This window comes from Heteronotia binoei, chromosome 12 (assembly GCF_032191835.1).
Source record: "Heteronotia binoei isolate CCM8104 ecotype False Entrance Well chromosome 12, APGP_CSIRO_Hbin_v1, whole genome shotgun sequence".
In the NCBI taxonomy this organism is placed as follows: domain Eukaryota; kingdom Metazoa; phylum Chordata; class Lepidosauria; order Squamata; family Gekkonidae; genus Heteronotia; species Heteronotia binoei.
The window spans coordinates 73,790,450-73,811,050 of record NC_083234.1 but is presented as its reverse complement, the minus strand read 5'-3'; the positions used below and the strand labels follow the sequence as shown (position 1 = coordinate 73,811,050).

The window sequence follows — 20,601 nt, the reverse complement described above, 5'->3', positions numbered from 1 at the left end:
CACCTTGGGGCAGCTGTGGGGAGGGGGGAAGCTGTATGGCAGCGAGCTGGCAGCTTTCCTCCTCATTGGTGGTGGGAGAGAAGGCCATAGAGGTTGGGGCCACTATGTGCCCCCTGAAAAAAATCAGGGCCCCCTAATTCTTCAAATCCTAGCTACAGGGCTGCCTGTGCTTACTCTAAGTGAGGCTTAAAAATGGCTGTGGAGATCTCGCAATGAGATCTCTGTGGCACGTTTTTCTTAAAGAAGCAAACATTCCTTCTACGATCTTGGGGGGTTTTCGAATACCCTGTGTGTGTTCTACTTTTCATATTTTTTCATATTTCATATTTTTTTCTGCTTTCCTCCAGGCTTGTAAACCAATAACCCTGTCTGTGCCTAGTCTCACTGTGTATATTTCTTGATTCACACTCCATATTAGGGTTACCAATCCCCAGATGGGGGCAGGTTTGGAGGCCGTCCCCCCACTTCAGGGTCATCAGAAAGCAAGGGGGGAAGGGCTGCTGGGCACTCCGTTATTTCCTATGGAGACCGATTCTCATAGGGTATAATGGAAAATTGATCCATGGGTTTCTGGGGCTCTTGGGGGGGGGCTGTTTTTTTGAGGTAGAGGCACCAAATTTTCAGCATAGCATCCGGTACCTCTCCGTAAAACACCCTCCAAGTTTCAAAAAGATTGGACCAGGGGGTCCAATTCTATGAGCCCCAAAAGAAGGTGTCCCTATCCTTCATTATTCCAAATGGAGGGAAGGCATTTAAAAGGTGTGCAGTCCCTTTAAATGGGATGGCCACAACTCCCTTTGGAGTTCAGTTGTGTTCTGTCCCAACCATGCTTCTGGCTCCGCCCTCAAAGTCTCCTGGCTCCACCCCCAAAGTCTCCTGGCTCCACCCCATATGTCTCCAGGCTCCACCCCCAAAGTCCCCAGATATTTCTTGAATTGGACTTGGCAACCCTGCTTCATATCCCAGTTCAGAAGTCGATGTAATGATATCCATATCCTCCTTGTCATCTCTGAATAAGTAAAACCGGTGAGCAACTCGGGAGAGGTCTGAGGGAGATTCTGTCTACCTAAACCAACAGCTGTTGCCCACGCGGTGGGTGGAGACAAGCTGCCAGCGTTTTAGAGGCTCAGATGACAATCAATAATCAAGGGTTGCCCTTGGACTTCCTTCTATCTGAACTTTAAAAAACAACAACAAAACCTGTGTTGCTCTTTAGGTTATGGTCCCGATAGCGTTATCTCTGTTTGAAGAAACTGAAGCGAAGCGAAGCAGTGGAAAGACATTTCTAAGGCCAAAGGTCGTTGTGTGTGCAAGCAGAACAAGCTAGGATCGGACCGCTACAATTGCCTTCAGTAAGTAAGGCTCCCTGTGCTTTTTTTGTTCTTGGATCCAGCTTGGTGTGGTGGTTAAGGGCACGGACTCTAATCTGGAAGAACTGGGTTTGATTCCCCACTCCTCCTCCACAGGAAGCCTGCTGGGTGACCTTGCGTCAGTCACAGTTCTCTCAGAGCTCTCTCAGCCCCACCTGCCTCACGGGGTGCCTGTGGCAGGGAGAGAAAGGGAAGGAGACTGTAAACTTCTCTGAGATTCCGAGCAAAGGGTGGGCTATAAATCCAATCTCTTCTTCTTCGTAGTCCAGCATAGGTCCAAAATAGCCTTTCTGGGTTGGTGGGGCTGCAAGGAAGCCAGGTTGAAGAGCTGTTTTCTTCTCTTTCCTCAGGCCAAGATGTTGCGTTTGGCTGCTCACCTCCTGCTCTTCATCATTTTTCGACTAGCCTTGGGTCTTCCTTGGTTCCAAGTGATTCCAGCTCTCTTGATCTTCTACTTGGGATCCGGCGGATGGCGATTCCTTCGTATAGTCGTCAAAACAATACGTCGAGACTTAAGGTAAGTGTAGTGGGGGAGGGGTACTGAACTCATACTCCCCTTTCTAGTGTGGCTTTCCCAGAAAGCAGATCCATCTTAAGGAAAGGAAAGGTCCCCTGTGCAAGCACCTGTCGTTTTCGACTCTGGGGTGACGTTGCTTTCACAACGTTTTCACGGCAGACTTCTTACGGGGTGGTTTGCCATTGCCTTCCCCAGTCTTTTACACTTTACATCCATAATAAGGGAAGTAGTGAAGGCTAAAGGTACCATTTGCAGGATAATATTGAGCATCCACTGGCCTATTATCTTCCTAGTATTTACAGAGAAAACAAATGTTAGTACTAGTATATGGACCACTTTCCCCCCAGCAAGCTGGGTCCTCATTTTACCGACCTCAGAAAGATGGAAGGCTGAGTCAACCTCGAGCCGGCTACCTGAAAACCCAGCTTCCGCTGGGAATCAATGGCAAACCCACAGTTATAAATGCTCACAAAAAAAAGTCCACATGGAAATAAGCCCACATGGAAAAATACCATGCAAAGCACCATAAAGATAAAGATAGTCCCCTGTGCAAGAACCAGTTGTTTTCAACCCTGGGGTGACGCTGCTTTCACAACGTTTTCACAGCAGACTTTTTATGGGGTGGTTTGCCATTGCCTTCCCCAGTCTTCTACACTTTCCCCTCAGCAAGCTGGGGACTCATTTGACCGACCTCGGAAGGATGGAAGGCTGAGTCAACCTTGAGCCGGCTACCTGAAAACCCAGCTTCCACTGGGGATCGAACTCAGGTCATGAGCACAGCTTAGGACTGCAGGACTGCAGCTTTACCACTCTGCGCCATGGGGCTCTTATCCATCTTAAAACACCGCAAATGTGACCGTTCAGGTCCGTTTTCCTCCTTGTAACCTTGTGCTGATGTCGCTTTCACCTAGGGCTGCCAAGGCCCCGGTCCAGGTGGGGGTTCTTCCATCCGGGAGGTTCCCAACCTGCCAGCCCACACTGGGTCTGCGGGGGAAACCTCCCCCTGATGTTGCCGGCACGATGACATCACCCGCCAATGAGGTCATCGTGCCGGCGACGTTGTGCGCCAGCCGCTCTAGGCGTTTCCTGGAAAACTCTATGGTTTTCCTGGGCACTCTAGCATTTTGGGAGGAAAAAACTCTGGTACCATAGAGCAGGGGTGGCCAACGGTAGCTCTTCGGAATTTTGTTTTGCCTACAGCTCCCATCAGCCCCAGCCAGCATGGCAGATGACTGGGGTTGATGGGAGTTGTAGGCAAAAAAAACATCTGGAGCTCTACCATTGGCCACCCCTGCCATAGAGTGCACGAAACAAGTCCCCCACCAGAGGCTCGGAGGGACTTGGGAACCCTACTTTCCCCATCAATTGAAACAAAATAGGAATCTTATCTTCAAAGACTTAATTTATATTTGACTGCTGCATTTCATAGCGCACTGTTTTAAGGTTTTATGTCTCAGAAGACCAGAACAGTGGAACAAAAGCCTCCGTGGGAATCACTTGCAAAATGCAGCAGTGCTTCCCTGGACAGGAAGACAAGATCTTCCCACCACTGCAGTGGTCCTCGATCTTTTTGAGCTCGTGGGCACCTTTGGAATTTTGACGTTGGAGGGTGAGTGCAGCCGCAAAATGGCTGCCATGGGAGGCAGAGCCAACCACAAAATATCAGGGAGCAGGGCTTTTTTTGAGCAGGAATGCAGTTCCATCTGGGTTGGCATTGGGGGTGTGGCCTAATATGCAAATGAGTTCCTGCTGGGCTTTTTCTACAAAAAAAGCCCTGTCAGGGAGTGCAAAAATCTAATAGAGAGCCAGTTTGGTGTAGTGGTTAAGTGTGTGGACTCTTATCTGGGAGAACCAGGTTTGATGCCCCACTCCTCCACTTGCAGCTGCTGGGATGGCCTTGGGTCAACCATAGCTCTCGCAGGAGTTGACCTTGAAAGGGCAGCTGCTGTGAGAGTCCTCTCAGCCCCACCCACCTCACAGGGTGTCTGTTGTGGGGGAGGAAGATAAAGGAGATTGTGAGCCGCTCTGAGATACGGAGTGGAGGGTGGGATATAAATCCAATATCATTTTCTATCATCTTCTAATAGCAACAAGGTCACTATTAGACACAAAAGTCTTAATAGCAACAAGGTCACAACCGCAAGGGACTGAGGGGACTTACCAGCAGTGGAGGAATTGGTAGAGGGCCTACCAGCAGCAACGGAGACCTACTCCGGCATTTTAGCCATATTGCCAGTGATGCGTCGTTGTCAGGACCTTTTTTGTAGCAGGAGCTCCTTTGCATATTAGGCCACACCTCTCTGATGTAGCCAATCCTCCTGGAGCTTACAGTAGGCCCTCTATGAAGAGCCCTGTAAGCTCTTGGAGGATTGGCTACATCAGGGGTGCGTGGCCTAATATGCAAAGGAGTCCCTGCTCCAAAAAAAAAGCCCTGGTCGTTGTCACTTCTGGAGTGATGTCCTACTGTCACCACTGACATGGTGATGCTTTGCTATTTGGGCCAAAACTCTACGGTAAAAGCTGTTTTCCCAGAGCATCCCTGTGTTGCTGGTGACTTGATTGTGTCACTTCCAGCATGCGCCAGAAGGGATGTCCCCCATTGCTGCTGATGCCAGCCTAGGCTTCTCTTTGCTGCCAGCAACATGGCTGAAATTCAGGGCTGGGCCTCCCCTACTGCTGGTAATTCCTCCCTGCTGGCCAGCTGACTGTTCTGGAACTTGAGCTTAGCCAGTGGGTACTCCTTGCTTGCAGCCCCATGGTGCAGTGGTAAAGCTGCAGTACTGCAGTCCAAACTCCCTACTCATGACCTGAGTTCGATCCCAGCGGAAGCTGGTTCAGGTAGCTGGCTCCAGGTTGTCTCTGCCTTCCATCCTTCCGAGGCCGGTCAAATGAGTCCCCAGCTTGCTGGTGGGGGGAAGTGTAGATGACTGGGGAAGGCAATGGCAAACCACCCCGTAAAAAGTCTGCCATGAAAACGTCATGATGTGACATCACCCCAGAGTCGGAAACGACTGGTGCTTGCACAGGGGATTACCTTGACCTTTTTTTTTTTACTCCATGCTTTGGTGATTCATTTGTTTTCTCACCAGCCAACAGTTCTGTCGTTCTGTTTGTCCCCCTTTAATGAAAAGATTCCTGTGTGTGCCAATGAAGGAACCTTCCCCAAATCCCTCTCACTTCCTGGGCCAGAGCAGCAGGAATGGAGGCAGAGAAAAGAATGGATGGCTTAAGATCGCCCAGCACCTCTGAAACTGTTGAGGCTCTCCAATGCTTCTGCATTAGGAGAGGTTAAAAATAAAGGGGGAAGTCTCTTCAATGTGTCTACAACTCTGTTGGAAGAGATGCATCTGTTAATAAGATGTGTGAAGAAATGCAGTTTTTTCCGGGAGGTTTGAAATGAGCCAAACTTCCATTTTGCATTTCTTTTCCCCTTTGGGCAGAGAACAGGCTGGGAAGGAGGAAGTTGGTGCCTTCATACAAATGCTAATAGGTCTAGACAATGGAATGGTCAAGCTTCTTCTCTTTCCTCCTAACAGGAAACAGAGAGGTGTAGGATTTCAGGCTAGACCAGATCCAGGAATAATCTCCAGGAAGAAGCCCTAGGAATTGCTTTTTGGGCCTGGGCTGACCTGGTCAGTGGGTGGAGAAACAGATACGATTTTGCAAACACCTGCAGGGCTGGATTAACAATAAGGCCAAGTAGGCACTGGCCTATGGGGCTCCATGCCTTTAGGGGGCCCTGGCTGGCTTTCCCTACCCCCGTTTTCCCCCCTGCTTGCAGTGCTCCCAGCTTGCATGCACAGCCAGCAACTGAGCTGCTCTGCCCAACTTGTCTGGTGCAGGTGCTGCTGCTGTCGTCACCAGGTTTGCCTCTCTCTGCCTCTCCTCAGGAGCTTTATCAAAGGGGCTTTTGAGAAGGGGTCTGCAGGCTGCTGGTGGCAGGGTAGGGTTGCCAAGTCCAATTCAAGAAATATCTGGGGACTTTGGGGGTGGAGTCAGGAGACTTTGGGGTGGAGCCAGGAAACATTAGGGGTGGAGCCAAGATGAAGGCTGTGACAAGCATAATCGAACTCCAAAGGGAGTTCTGGCCGTCACATTTAAAGGGACGGCACACCTTTTCAATTCCTTCCATAGGAAATAATGAAGGATGGGGCACCTTCTTTTGGGGCTCATAGAATTGGACCCCCTGCTCCAATCTTTTTGAAACTTGAGGGGTATTTTGGGGAGAGGCACTAGATGCTATACTGAAAATTTGGTGCCTCTACCCCCAAAAATGGCCCCCTCAGAGCCCCAGATACCCGCAGATCAATGCGGGTATCTGGGGCTCCATGATTTTCTATGGGAATAAATCTCCATAGGGAATAAGAGAGTTCCCAGCAGACATTTCCCTCCCCTCCCCCTGCTTTCTGACGACCTTGAAGCGGGGGGAGGGTCTCCAAAACGGGGGATCCCCTGTCCCCACCTGGGAATTGGCAACCCTATGGCAGGGCGGGCACTCCGTCTCTGAAATAATTTGTGAGGAGGCCCCCGAGGTAGATATTGATTGCCTGGGGGCCTCCACAGGGTTTAATCTGGCACTGAACCCCTGGCAGCAGGAAGGAGGTCTCTTTTCTTTGGGTGATGAGTCCAGGATAGCACACAGAACAGGGCGCTTTTTTTGTAGCAGGAACTCCTTTGCATCTTAGGCCACACACCCCTGTTGTAGCCAATCCTCCAGGAGCTTACAGGGCTCTTAATACAGGGCCTACTGTAAGGTCCAGGAGGATTGGCTACATCAGGGGTATGAGGCCTAATATGCAAAGGAGTTCCTGCTACAAAAAAAAGCCCTGATCGCAAACCATTCCCTGGGGAAGGCAGCCATTTTGACCGTGTGCTGCCCTAGAGAGCTACAGAAAGCTTCAAGGCAATGGGAACTCTGTAAAGATTTGTAACTCCTAAGCTTAAAGAGCCTGTCTTGTATTTTAACCTCTGGTAGGGCATGCATAGAGAGAGGGACAGAGGGTTTGCGTTTAGCCCATTTCTTTTGGATCCTTTGCTCAAACTGGTGCTCTACTGAAAATATGCTTGTAAACATTTTCTTTTTAATAAATACTTTATAACTTTTGGTGCTGGGAGTGGTTCTCTGTCCCACATAGACCTCCACTGTCTTGGACGTGGGTGCTGAGGGAAGGCAGGCAGCTGGCAAACAGCTATTCCTCCAGAGGCCCACAAGGCCGTAAACGGTCTCCATGGTGACCAGGCACTGGGCGGTGAGAGACGCAGAGGCAAGGCCTCAGAACTTGGAAGGGAAGCTGAGAACCCTGCCCCTCCCAGCGGGTAATCCTGTCAAAAGGTCAGGTGGTGGCGGTGAATTACCAGAGAGTGGAGGAAAGCCTTTCCGGCTCTGGGAGAAACCCAGGAGGACAATGCAGAAATGGGGCCTACACAGACCACCACAGGACTCATGAACAGCAGAAAGGTTTAAATGTCAATTGTAAACCCACCTTCTTGTCGGGAGAGCATTCCTGCCTTCTACACGTACACACCTATGATGGGAGACAAAGCTTCAAAAGCACTTTTAGAGGCAAATGAGGAATCTGTCTGTGATTTTGCTAGGGTTGCTAGGTCCCAACTGTCCCCCAGCGGGGGAACTGGGGGGGAGCGTTCTAGGAGCGGGGGCAGGACCACCCTTAAAGCGACATCATGTGGAATGACATAATTGCTGGGGATACAGCACCACACATGCACCCCCCACCCCCACACTTTCTCCAGCCATTTAAAGTCTCCAGGTATTTTCCAACACAGGCCTGGCAACCCTAGGTGGGGCAGGGGAGTGGGGGGAAGAGGGTGCTGTGCACTTCTGTCCTCCAAGCCCAGAGATTTGGCTTGGAAGGGAAAAGCAGGCGGCTTCACACTCAGAAAGAACAGGCACCGCATGCTCATGCCTTCCAAGGACGGAGATCTGGGCTTGGAAGGCCGTGCTCTTTCAAAGCGGGCGCCCTGTGCTCCTGTCCTCCACACCCAGAGATCAGATTCGGAAGGCAAAAGCAGGTGGCTCCAAGCTCAGAAAGAGCGGGCGCCGTGTGCGCTTGCCCCTCCAGCTGCAAATTTGTGACTGGGGAGGCAGATGTGCCAAGGAGTTCTGTTGGGGGGCCGGGGCTTCCCCCACCCGCCATCTGGCTGGTGCCAGGCAGAAGCCCCCAAAACCAGGGCTCTCCCGCCCCATCCAAGGGCTGTCATCCCTAGTTTTGTCTCCCTTGCTGGGCCGCGTATATGTCAGTTCCTCCTGTTCACGTGTTACTTTTTTTAAAGTGTATATCAGGGGTGGCCAAACTTGCTTAATGTAAGAGCCACATAGAATAAACGGCAGATGTTTGAGAGCCGCAAGACATGAATGTCAGGTGTTTGAGAGAAAGGAGGGAGGGAGGCTAATAGATTGGGAGGAGAGGTGGAAAGAAAGCAACTTTAACTTAAAAATGCATTCTCCAAGCTGGCCGAAGGGACACTGGGGGCTTTGAGAGCCACAGAATATATGTAGAAGAGCCACATGTAGCTCCTGAGCCTCAGTTTCGTCACCCCTGGTGTTGATCTAAAAATGCAACTTGTGGCTTTGATGGGTGTACGGCTGGGCTTACGATCTACAGAAAATGTGGGCTTGTCGCTTAGTAAGTTTGATATTGCCCTGCAGGAGGCAGGGAAGGTCTGTCTTCCTGCTAGGAATCACATCTTGTCTGCTTTTCTGGGCAAAGTTCTCTTCAGTGCCAGGCTACACTTTGGACTTCAGGTCACCTGCGGCGCTGCCCGCCAGATAACGTTGAGAGCGATTGTATCTCAGCAGGGAGTTTGCCTCGACTCCAAGAAACTGCCTCTGATCTGGCAGAACCAGTTCGTGGGGAGAAAATATAACCCAAACCTTGAGGAGACTTAATACATGGGAAGCAGTTGGTAACTTTTGGGGTGTGATCAGCAGCATATGGGAAAGGCGCCATCAGGCAGGGTGATTTACGCACTGCGAAGGAGGGACAGAAACTCTGTGAAAGAAAGGCAACTCTCTTAAAACCAGCACAAGCTCACGGTTTCCGTTAGATGAAGCAGTGTTTAACAGGGAGTTCAATGTGGACAGCTGCCAGGGTTTTGATTGGGGTGTGTGTGTGGCAGGGAGAACTGGATGCTTCTCCGCCAGAAGCAGCCGGGCTGTTCCTTAACGGCTTAACGGAGCTAGGTTTGCGCACTGAAGGTAGGATGGTCCTCGTCCAGGTGATCACTGTATTTAATGGTGGCCAATGGAGAAAAAGCAAGCCCCCCCCCCCCCAAAAAAAACAAAACATCAGGGGGACTCGCTAGTTATGCAGAAAAAAGAAGACTTTGTAAGGAGAAAAGCCTTTAAAAAACACCTGGTTAGGATGGAACTGCACAGGGCTTTTTTTGTAGTAGGCACTTCTTTGCACATTAGGCCATACCCCTCTTATGTTGCAAATCCTCCAAGAGGTTACGGAGCTCTTAGTTCAGGACCTACTGTAAGCTCTTGGAGGATTGGCTACATCAGAGGGGTGTGGCCTAACATGCAAAAGAGTTCTTGCTACAAAAAAAGCCCCGGGATTGAGTATACCCCAAGGGGCACGGTGTTATGCTGTTAGCCACCTTTAGCCTGTACAGAATGGGTGGGATATAAATATAATGTAAATAAATAAATGTTGTCAGGGCTTTTTTTTTTTTTGGTAACAGGAGCTCCTTTGCATATTAGGCCACACACCCCTGATGTAGTCAGTCCTCCTGGAGCTTACAGTAGGCCCTGTACTAACAGCCCTGTAAGCTCTTGGAGGATTGGCTACATCAGAGGGGTGTAGCCTAATATACAAAGGAGTTCCTGCTACCAAACAACCCCTGTCCCAAGGGGCATGGAATGTTGAGAGCAGGGCTTTTTTTTTTGTAGCAGGACCTCCTTTGCATATTAGGCCGCACTTCCCTGATGTAGTCAGTCCTCCTGGAGCTTACAGTAGGCCCTGTAAGAAGAGCCCTGTAAGCTCTTGGAGGATTGGCTACATCAGGGCTGTGTGGCTTAATATACAAAGGAGTTCCTGCTACCAAAAAAGCCCTGAGAGCAGCTGGAAGTCGGGGAAAACTGGGCCAAGGGGAAGAGGGAGAGCCATCCAGAAGAAGAGGGTTTATTCGGCAGGGGGATTTTCCAGTTGCCCCCCCCCCCAATCCCTCAGTTCTGGACACGCCCTCAAGCTATAACCCGCTACGGCTTTTTTTTTATAGAAAAGCCCAGCAGGAACTCATTTGCATATTAAGCAACACCCCCCTGATGTCACCACAAGGCTTTTTTTGGTAGAAAAAGCCCAGCAGGAACTCATGTGCATATTAGGCCTCACCTCTGACGTCACCATTGTTTTGCACAGGGCTATTTTTGTAGAAAAAGCCCAGCAGGAACTCGTGTGCGTATTAGGCCACACACCTGACATCTTGTATCACACAGGGCTTTTTCTACAAAAAAGTCCAGCAGGATTTTATATGCATGTTAGGCCACACCCCCTGATGTCACCATTGTTTCTCTCACAGGGCTTTTTTTGGGGGGGGGTAGAAAAAGCCCAACAGGGACTCTGCATATTAGACCACTGACACCAAGCCAGCCGGGACTGCGTTCCTGCTCAAGAAAAGCTCGGTAACCTGCAAAAGCAGGAGGGAGGGGAGATAGTGACGGCAACTTCAGTTTTCTTTGGTGGGAATGTTGCTGGTTGTAACCTCTCTGGCAGGCCTCTTGCCCGGCTTGAGCCTGCTTCGGCGGGGAGGGTGGGATATAAATCGAATAAACTAAACTGTCCCCTCCTCTGTTTTGCAGCACGGGGCTCATCGTCATGCAGACGCGACTGAGAGTGTGGTGGTACGTGAGGCAGAAGTACACCATCCCCAAGCTGTTCCAGGAGACAGTGCAAAGACATCCGGAGAAAGCGGCTCTCGTTTTCCAAGGGACAGACGAGTCCTGGACCTTCCAGGAACTCGACGAGTACTCTAACCGAGTGGCCAACTTCCTGTATGAGCAGGGCTTCCGCTCCGGGGATGTGATCACCTTGTTTATGGAATCTTGCAACAAATATGTCGGCCTGTGGCTCGGCATGGCCAAGATTGGCGTGGAAGCAGCTCTGGTGAACTCTCACGTGCGGAAGGAGTCTTTGCTGCACTGCATCAGCATCTCCCAGTCCAAGGCGGCCGTGTTTGGGAGCGAGCTGACTGAAGGTGAGCAAGAAGACATTGGATTTATATCTCCCCCTCCATCCTGAATCTCATTCTCAGAGCGGCTCACATTCTCCTTTAACTTCCTCCCCTGTGAGGTGGGTGGGGCTGAGAGGGCTCTCCCAGAAGTTGCCCTTTCAAGGACAACTCCTACAAGAGCTATGGCTGACCCAAGGCCATTCCAGCAGCTGCAAGTGGAGGAGTAGGGAATCAAACCCGGTTCTCCCAGATAAGAGTCCGTGCACTTAACCACTGCACCAAACTGAAGTTGCCTTCACTATCTTCCCTCCCCTTGCTGGGCCGGATTAAACCCTGTGGAGGCCCCTTGGCAGTCAAAATCTCGGGGCCCGCTCACAAATTAACTCAGAGCTGGAGCAGTTGCCCTACACCTTCTCAAAAGCCCCTTTGACAAAGCTGCGGGGGAAAAGCAGAGAGAGGCAAACTTGGCGATGGTGCCAGCATCAGCCACACCAAGCAAGTCAGGTAAAGAGCGGCTCAGTTGCTGGCTGTGCGTGCATGTTGGGAGGGCTGCAAGCAGGGGGGAATCTGAGGGGAGACACTGGCCTGGGGCCCCTAAAGGCATGAGGGCCCGTAGGCCAATGCCTACTTGGTAGGGATGCCATTCCCCCCAGCCTCTGGTGGGGGACTTGTTTTGCGTGCACGGTACAATGATGTCACCCGCAAGTGACGTCATTGCACCAGCAACATTGTGCACTGGCCGCTCTAGACATTTCCGGGAAAATTCTATGGTTTTCCCGGACGCTCTAGCAATTTGGGAGGGGAAACTCTGTGGTACAATAGGTAACATAGAGTTTTTCCTTCCAAATTGCTACAGCGTCCGGGAAAACCATAGAGTTTCCCCAGAAACACCTAGAGCACGCGTTGTCGCCGGCGCGATGATGTCACTCATGGGTGACATCATCATGCTGGCAACATCGGGGGAGGTTCCCCCCCCCCCGCCGGCCCAGTGTGGGCCGGCGGGTTGGGAACCTCCCGGGCGGGTCTTGCCAGCCATACTACTTGGCCTAATTGTTAATCAGGCCCTGAAGGTGAGGCACAGGGAGAGTGAGGAATGGAGTTTGTGGTGGTTTGCTGGACCCGAAACGTACCGTGCGAGAATTAAAAAATCTAAACAGCGTTTGCGCTGATAATTAACAAAGAGCCTGATTCACCGGGGGAAAAGTGACCGTTCTTGCTTTGTTTGCATTACTGTTTTATTTAAAACGTGAATGTGCCACCTTTGCTGCATATGGAGCTGAGGGCAGCTTATAGATAAACTACATAAGACCCCAACATTTAAAATCACAGTGCAGGACCGCTAGTAAATTAATCAAACGAGACCCTAAAGAAGACCAAGTTCCGCTGCCTCCTAAAGGGCCCCTCCCTGTCTTGGTTTCCTCCCCAAGTGAACTTCTTTGCTGGATGGGGCAGGGGGTTCTTGCCCTGCAATCTTAATTCAGAGGTGTTGCATTAGAGAAGCATCTCGACCTTCTGTACCTCTTCAGTCAAAGCACGCACCCAGCCGTTTGTGGGGCTGCCTCTGTTTGGAAGTTTAATGCGTTGTCCTCCTGCATGTGAGAACTGAGAACCCTGCTGGAGAAGAGCAAAAGTCTATCTAGTCTAGAGCTGCCAAGCCCCTAGTCCCTGGGAGGTTCCCAACCCGTCGGCCCACACTGGGCCGGCAGGGGGAACCTCCCCCGATGTCGCCGGTGAGATGACGGCACCCGCGAGTGACATCATCACACTAGCGACATCGCATGCCAGCTGCTCTAGGCGTTTCTGGGAAAACTCTATGGTTTTCCCGGACGCTCTAGCAATTTTGGAGGGAAAGCAATAGGTACCATAGGCTGGGGGGGACGTTGCAACCCTTATCTAGTCCAGCAGCCAGGAGGCTCAAGGAAGACCCAAGGAAGACTTACAGAGAGGGCATGAATTCATTCCCCCCCACATACACACACCTGGCATGCAGAAGGCTACTGGTTCACTTGCTGACCGTCACCGCTGCCAATCTGTGAATCTTGTTTCATTTCCTTTTTAAAGCTGTAACTCATTTTGTTCCACAAGTCAAAAGGCACTGTTTTAAGAAGTGCCTTTTTTCAGTGTTTGCTTTTAATTTCCGTTTTGTTGGAGTCTGTGAATGTGCCTAAAAGGAAGGCAGCGTGGCGTTGTCGGATCTTGTTAAGATCTTGGAAGCTAAGCTAGACCACCAAGGAAGGCTCTGCAGAGGAAGGCAAGGGGGTCAGCTCCTGAGCAGTCCGCAATAAGTAGGCCTCTTTCCGTTGGTCAGAAAAGGCTTACTTTATTGATAGACTAGGGTTGCCTAGTCCAGTTCAAGAAATAGCTGGGAACTTTGGGGGCGGAGCCAGCAGCAAGGGTGTGACAAGCATAATTGGACTCCAAAAGGAGTTCTGGCCATCACATTTAAAGGGACCGCACGCCTTTTAGATGCCTTCCTTCCATAGGAAACAATGAAGGATAGGGGCACCTTCTTTTGGGCTCATAGAATTGGACCCCCTGGTACAATATTTTTGAAACTTGGGAGGTATTTTGGGGAGAGGCACTGGATGCTATATTGAAACTTTGGTGCCTCTACCTCAAAAAACAGCCCCTGCAGAGCCCCAGATACCCACAGATCAATTCTGCATTATTTTGTATCAGAATAAGTCTCCAGGGGGAATAATGGAGTTCCCAGCAGACATTCCCCTCCCCCTACTTTCTGATGACCCTGAAGCGGGGGGAGGGCCTCCAAACCAGGGGATCCCCTGCCCCCACCTGGGGATTGGCAACCCTATGATAGACACATCACAGCAGTATGACTTTCTGTGTCAGATCTGACTTCTGCTATAGGGGCCAGATCTCTATACCCTCCTTCGACCCGTTTTTAGCCCCGCCAAAATTCAAGGCAAAAAGCCCGCACAAAGTGAAGGTAAGTTTCTCACCCAGCCCCCCATTGCGTAATAACAGGTGCCAAGACGGCCTCTGAGGAGAAGAGAGCGTGTCCTTGAAGTCCAGCCACGAATATCTCTGCCAGGGTAGAATTATTACTTTATTACAGACAAAAGCAAAGCAAGCAAAGAGCTGTAGAGCTTAACTTCCTCAAACGTTCCCAGTACAGTTACAACAAGTACAGAGACCAACAATCAGGGTTTTTTTGTTTTTTGTTTTAGCAGGAACTCAGTTCTGGCTGGCTTTGTGTCAGGGGGTGCGGCCTACTATGCAAATGAGTTCCTGCTGGGCACTTTCTACAAAAAAGCCCTGTGTGAAACAATGGTGATGTCGGGGGTGTGACCTAATATGCAAATGAGTTCCCACTGGGCATTTTCTACACCCCTCCCCCCACTGCCGTCAATATTCATGGCAAGACCCCGTGACAAATGGCAAACCACCTTTGCTAGGGTTGCCGTAAGTCTGTTTTGACTTGACGGCACATACACACCTAAGAATGACCCCGCCATCGACACGCCATGTGCTTCTATAAAGCAGTCTTGTTCTGAGTCAAAACATCGGTTTATCCAGATGAGTCTCGCCTCCTTGAGATTCAGTTTGGTGTGGTGGTGAAGAGCATTGGACCTCTAATCTGAAGAACTGGGTTCGATTCCCCACTTCTCCTCTGCATGCAGCCGGCTGGATTAGTCAGTTTTCTCAGAACTCTGTCAGCCCCACCTACCTCACACCTCCTTGTTATAGGGAGAGGAAGAGAAGGTGATCGTAAACCGCTTTGGGTACTGAAGGGTGGGGTATAAAAATCAGCTCTTCTTTAGAAGAAGATAACAAGATTGGATTTATACCCCGTCCTTCCCTAGCAGTTTCAGAGTGGCTTACCATCTCCTTTCCCTCCCCCCCCCCACAACAGACACCCTGTGAGGTAGGTGCGGCTGAGAGAGCTCTGACAGAAACTGCTCTTGAGAGGAACAGCTCAGAGAACGTGATTGCCTCAAGGTCACATCAGCAGGTGCATGTGGGGGAGTGGGGAACAGGGCTGCCAAGCTCTTGGGCTGGTGGGGGGATCCCCTCCTGACGTCGCTGGCGTGATGACATCACTCGCAGGTGATGTCATTGCGCCAGCAACGTCGTTTCGTTGGCTGCTCTAGGTGCTTCCGGGAAAACTCTATGGTTTTCCTGGACACTCTAGCAATTTGGGAGGGAAACTCTAATAATTGAGTTTCCCTCCCAAATTGCTAGGGGGACTTGGCAACCTTAGTTGGGAATTAAACCCAGTTCTCCCAGATTAGAGTCTTGCTCTTAACTGCTACAACAAACTGGCTCTCTTCTTTTTTTTCTTCCTCTTTCTCCTCTATTTCTTCTGTCTGGCAGAAGAGCATCTCCTACTTGAACCTCTCTCACTGGAGACCCCAGGGATCGAACCTTTGACTTTCTACATGTAAAGCAAGCCCTCTACCACCGAGGCATGGCTTTCTAGCATGGAAAGGCAGCAATATGAGGCATGTTGGGGGAGGATCCCCCCACCGGCCCAGTTGTACTATAGAGTTTTCCCTTCTAAATTGCTAGAGCGTCCAGTTTCCCCTTCTAAATTGCTAGAGCATAGAGTTTTCCTGGAAGCTCCTAGAGCAACCGGCGCGCGACATCGCCAGCACGATGACGTCACTGTGAGTGATGTCATCACGCCGGTGACATCAGGGTTGGGAACCTCCATGGCGGGGGTACCCCCACCAGGCCCAGGAACTTGGCAGCCCTAGGTTTTGATGGGCAAAAACCCTGTAGGAGTGGAAGAACAAAAGTCTTCTCCCCACCAGCCCTGGTCTAAATCTGGTCCCCAGGCAGTTGCCATTCCTGTTGTGTTTTTTTAAAATCCAGGCATGGATCTTTCAGAGATTGTCTAGTTGGTTTCTTATTCTTTTGGCATTAGCAGGGCCAGCTTTTCAACTCGCTCTATGATCTGCAGCAAAGAGCAATGATCCAACTTAGCTCCTGGCCAGGAAAAGCTTTGCTTTCCGATTTCTGCCAATCAGAGTGCTATTTAAAGGCACAGGAGGCCCAGCCTAGCCACTTTGGGTGACTCTGAATGATGCAGAATACGGAGAATCCCCTAACAGAGGCAGATGCAGCTCAGGCACTTTCCACTAATGTTCGTTCTTCTCTCCTAGCCATGCGAGAGGTCCAGTCTTCACTGGCGAAATCCCTTCTCCTGTATTGTTCTGGCGACTGGAAAGAAGACTGCATCCCTCTAGGCACAAAACATCTGGACCCTCTGGTGGAAAAAGCGTCTCGTGACCCACCGCCTCCATCACCCAAGGGATTCTTAGGTATGCGCAGATGAGGAGGAGAGACCAAAGCCCCTGGGCTGCCTTCCGTGCTAGGTGGGGCTGCTGCACGTTTCCAGGCAGAAATTCCAGAAATAAAGGGTGGTTTCCTCATAGGCAACGCAAGCGTCTGCAGACTTCTAACAAGAGCAATCCTATGTGGACAGGGCTTTCTTGTAGCAGGGATTCCTTTGCAAATTAGGCTACACCTCCCTGATGTAGCCAATCCTCCAAGAGCTTACACTAGGCCCTGGAAGAAGAGCCCTGTAAGCTCTTGGAGGGTTGGCCGCATCAGGGGTGTGTGGCCTAAGGAGTTCCTGCTACAAAAAAAGGCTCTGGATGTATCCAATCTTCCAAGAGCTTACAGGGCTCTTAGAACAGGACTACTGTGAGCTCTAGGAGGATCGGCTACATCGGGGGGGGGGGGGGGGGGGGAGGTAGGGTGGCCTAATATGCAAAGGAATTCCTGCTACAAAAAAAAGCCCTGCTGTCACATTTACTTTGAAGCAAGCCCCACTTTATTGAATGGGACTGATTCTTGAGTGTGTGCACCGAGGGGACATCCTTTAGCATAGGTTGCCAACCTCTGGGCCATGCTTGGAAATCTTAACACTGTTACAGTTGATCTCCAGACAGCCCAGATAAGCTTCCCTGGAGAAAATGGCTGCTTTAGAGAATGGACTCTGTGGCGCCGTACCCTGTTGATAAGCCTCCCCAGGCTCCATCCCCAAAATCTCCAGGCAGGGCTTTTTTTTTGTAGCAGGAACTCCTTTGCATAGTAGGCCACACACCCCTGATGTAGCCAATCCTCCAAGAGCTTTCAGAGCTCTTCCTACAGGGCCTACTGTAAGCTCTTGGAGGATTGGCTGCATCAGGGGTGTGTGGCCTAATATGCAAAGGAGTTCCGGCTACAAAAAAAAGCCCTGTATATTTTGCAACCCAGAGCTGGCAACCCTAAACGTAATCAAAGTCCAACTGTTGTCAAAAGAGCTACCCCAAGCCTGGGGAATCCCAAGGCTGAGTTGGGCTGGTCAGGGAGATGAAATCTGCTGCTTTTTCTTTAGGGAGTGGGGGTGGGGGAGCGCCTGTTGCCATATTTTAAATATTCCACTTCCAAAAAGGCTCTCCCGCTCGTCAAAGAGAAATTTGCCGTTGCACATTTGTTAAAAGATAACGTGCAAGCAAAATACAAAGTACCTAATCTGAGACACCAATACAGAAGTACTAATCCAGTTATTTACTGCCTAAACAAATTTCTGTTCTATGTGTCTGACTTAGCTATATCTAAAGTTTCCTTCCCATCCAAACGAATACAAAGTATATATTTTATATCCAATTTAATGATTCAGTCCTGATTGATTCCGTGGAGCAGGGGTGGCCAAACTTGCTTAATGTAGGAGCCACACTGAATAAGTGTCAGATGTTTGAGAGCTGTAAGACATGAATGTCAGGTGTTGGGAGGGAGGGAGGGAGGGAGGGAGGGAGGGAGGGAGGGAGGGAGGGAAGGAAGGCTAATAGATGGGGAGAGGGAGTAGGGAGGGAGAGGTGGAAAGAAAGCTATTTTAACTTTAAATGCCTTCTCCAAGCTAGCTGACGGGGCTGTGGGGGCTTTGAGAGCCACACAATATGTGTGAAAAAGCCACATGTGGCTCCCAAGCCGCAGTCTGGCCACTCCTGCCACAGAGTATTTCAAGATTCAAAAACCAACAAAGGGCCATCCTCTGCTGCTTTTGTTCCAGCTGCTTATTTTTTCCATCTTGCTCACATGTAGATATTTTGGCTAAGATGATGTGAGACCAGAGCCTAGATCTGTTCTCTCACTCACTTTGGGAAAAAACTCTATGATTATCAGAGTCCCCCCCCCCCCAAATGCTAGAGCGTCCCCCTGCAACATCCCCGGAGCAATAGCGTCACTTCCGGTGACATCATCACTCTGGGCACATCTCGGTGCTCTTCAGAGGCGGGGCTCCCCCTACTGGCCAGTTCCATGGTGGCGGATTGGAGATCCTTAAATCGGGGAAAGCCCTGCCCCCGGCGGGAAGCTGGGAACCCTATTCCCAAGACAAGTGGGACTTGGAGAATTTGGGAAAACGTTAGTTCCCCAGTGGCAAGATTGTCAGTAGAATGGATCCGGGAATCCCAAGTAAGCTGACTTGTGACGGACTGAGATGTAACATCTAGTTTGGCCTTTTGGTGGCGTGAGTCAGTACTTCAGGTTGGAGCAGCGTAATCGCTGAACTGACTCTTCCACAATGGGAGTAGCTGTTCTTGAAGCTTGAGGACTCAGGTGATGCCGGCATATTAATTCTGAGGGCTTAGACATCCGAGTACAAGAACCCAGGCTTTGGAGCCCGCCTTGCAAGAGTGTACTCAGATTACTTGGCCCGTGCACGTCTGTGTTTGTCGCTGAAGGCTGACTGGGAATGAAAACAACTAGCTTTTTTTAAATCAAGATTGATTTCAGAGTCTCATCTCTGCTGCTTTGACTAGCAATTCCCTATTTCAGATTGGCATTTTGTGCGTGGTGAATTAAGCTAGCGGCGATTTTATGTCATTTTCCGTTTCCACGTACCAGCCGTTTTCAGCACTCATCAGCATTACAGGCGTATCATAGGTCTGAATGACCCTGTATCCCCTTCTCGTTTTGCCTTCTAGATAAACTGTTTTACATCTACACTTCGGGTACGACAGGGTTGCCCAAAGCTGCAATTATAGTCCATTGCAGGTAAGTGAATCTATTTTTTGGGGGGGGTGGGAGGGTGGGTTGCTGCGTTGCAGGGAAAATCAGCACGGCTACCCCGTAGTCTTGGCTTCTCCCTACATAATTTGTGTGTAATAAATAATAATTCTGTGCTGTCAAGTCACAACAGACTCATGGCAACTCCAGGACCCCATGGGGTTTTCGAGGCAAGAGATGAGTAGAGGTGGGTTGGCCATTGCCTTCCTCTGCAGAGCAGCTTTGGACCACGTAGGTCAGGGGTGTCGAATTCATTTGTTACGAGGACCGGATCTGACATAAATGAGACCTTGCCAGGCTGAGCCGTGTCGGGCCGGACCATGTGTGTACCGATTTAAGATTAGGTAGCAGAGAGATAAACTTTTTCAAGGACACAGACGTGACTAAAGATTTTAAAAAAACCCTTAAAATAAACGTGTCAAACATCAGCACTTGTTGGTCTTAAAAGGTGTTAGTTACTACGCTCCAGTCATTCTCAGCCCAGAAGTCGCCCGTCCTTGCTTTAAGGCAGGGGTGTCAAACTTATTTGTTATGAGGGCCGGATCTGACATAAATGAGACCTTGCCAGGCTGAGCCGTGTCGGGCCGGACCATGTGTGTACCGATTTAAGATTAGGTAGCAGAGAGATAAACTTTTTCAAGGACACAGACGTGACTAAAGATTTTAAAAAACCCCTTAAAATAAACGTGTCGAAAACATCAGCACTTGTTGGTCTTAAAAGGTGTTAGTTACTACGCTCCAGTCATTCTCAGCCCAGAAGTCGCCCGTCCTTGCTTTAAGGCAGGGGTGTCAAACTCATTTGTTATGAGGGCCGGATCTGACATAAATGAGACCTTGTCAGGCCGGGCCACCTGTGTACCTATTTAAGATACGGTAGCAGAGATAAACTTGTAAAGGACAAACACGAGGTGTTTTTTTTTAAAGTTAAAACATGCTTAAAACATTAGCACTTGTTGGTCTTAAAGATACTTTCTTTGTATTTCTCCTATGGGATCCAGGGAACTGGGCAAAGGAAGCTGTGGCTCTTTCCCTCCCTCCCCAAGGGACCAGGAGGAGGAGGAGCCTCAGCCAATGGAGAAAACTGAGGTTTTGCTCTGTAGCTCCTGTGCGATTGAGCAAGCCTGGCAAAGCAAGCGGAGATGCAGAAGGAAGCGAGAGAGAGGGAGAAGGAAGTGGATGACAGCCAGTTGCTCGGGGGCCTGTTAGAGCCCTCTGGGGGCCTGATTCAGTCTTTGGGCTGCGTGTTCGACACCTCTGTCCTAGGTGGTTTCAAAGTGCCAATCAAAGCCAACCGTGCTTAGCTTCCAAGCTCTTACAAGGTCCGGCTAGGCTGGACTATCAGGCTGCTATCTGGTACATATTGAATTAGAATTTAGCAAGATTCTCTGAAAGGGACACCTTGAGTTAATTGGGATTTCTTTGTCTTAGCATCGCTTGCTACCGTATGGTACCAACCTGCTGCTGTTGTAGTTTTACCTCTTGGGTAAAACTTGGGGGACGTTA

At 50.1% G+C, this 20,601-nt stretch overlaps 1 protein-coding gene across 1 annotated transcript in view; it reads left to right on the top strand.

Annotated features, from left to right (window-relative positions):
• The first annotated feature begins 1,215 nt into the window (after positions 1 to 1,215).
• The window catches only part of SLC27A4 (solute carrier family 27 member 4), a 55,557-nt gene continuing 36,171 nt past the window's right edge, over positions 1,216 to 20,601 (top strand). The window contains exons 1-5 of the mRNA XM_060251719.1: positions 1,216 to 1,352; positions 1,721 to 1,887; positions 10,709 to 11,103; positions 16,206 to 16,364; positions 19,017 to 19,086. Of these exons, the coding sequence (XP_060107702.1) occupies positions 1,727 to 1,887; positions 10,709 to 11,103; positions 16,206 to 16,364; positions 19,017 to 19,086 (785 nt within the window). The 5' untranslated portion in view covers positions 1,216 to 1,352; positions 1,721 to 1,726. The remainder of the gene's footprint in view (positions 1,353 to 1,720; positions 1,888 to 10,708; positions 11,104 to 16,205; positions 16,365 to 19,016; positions 19,087 to 20,601) is intronic.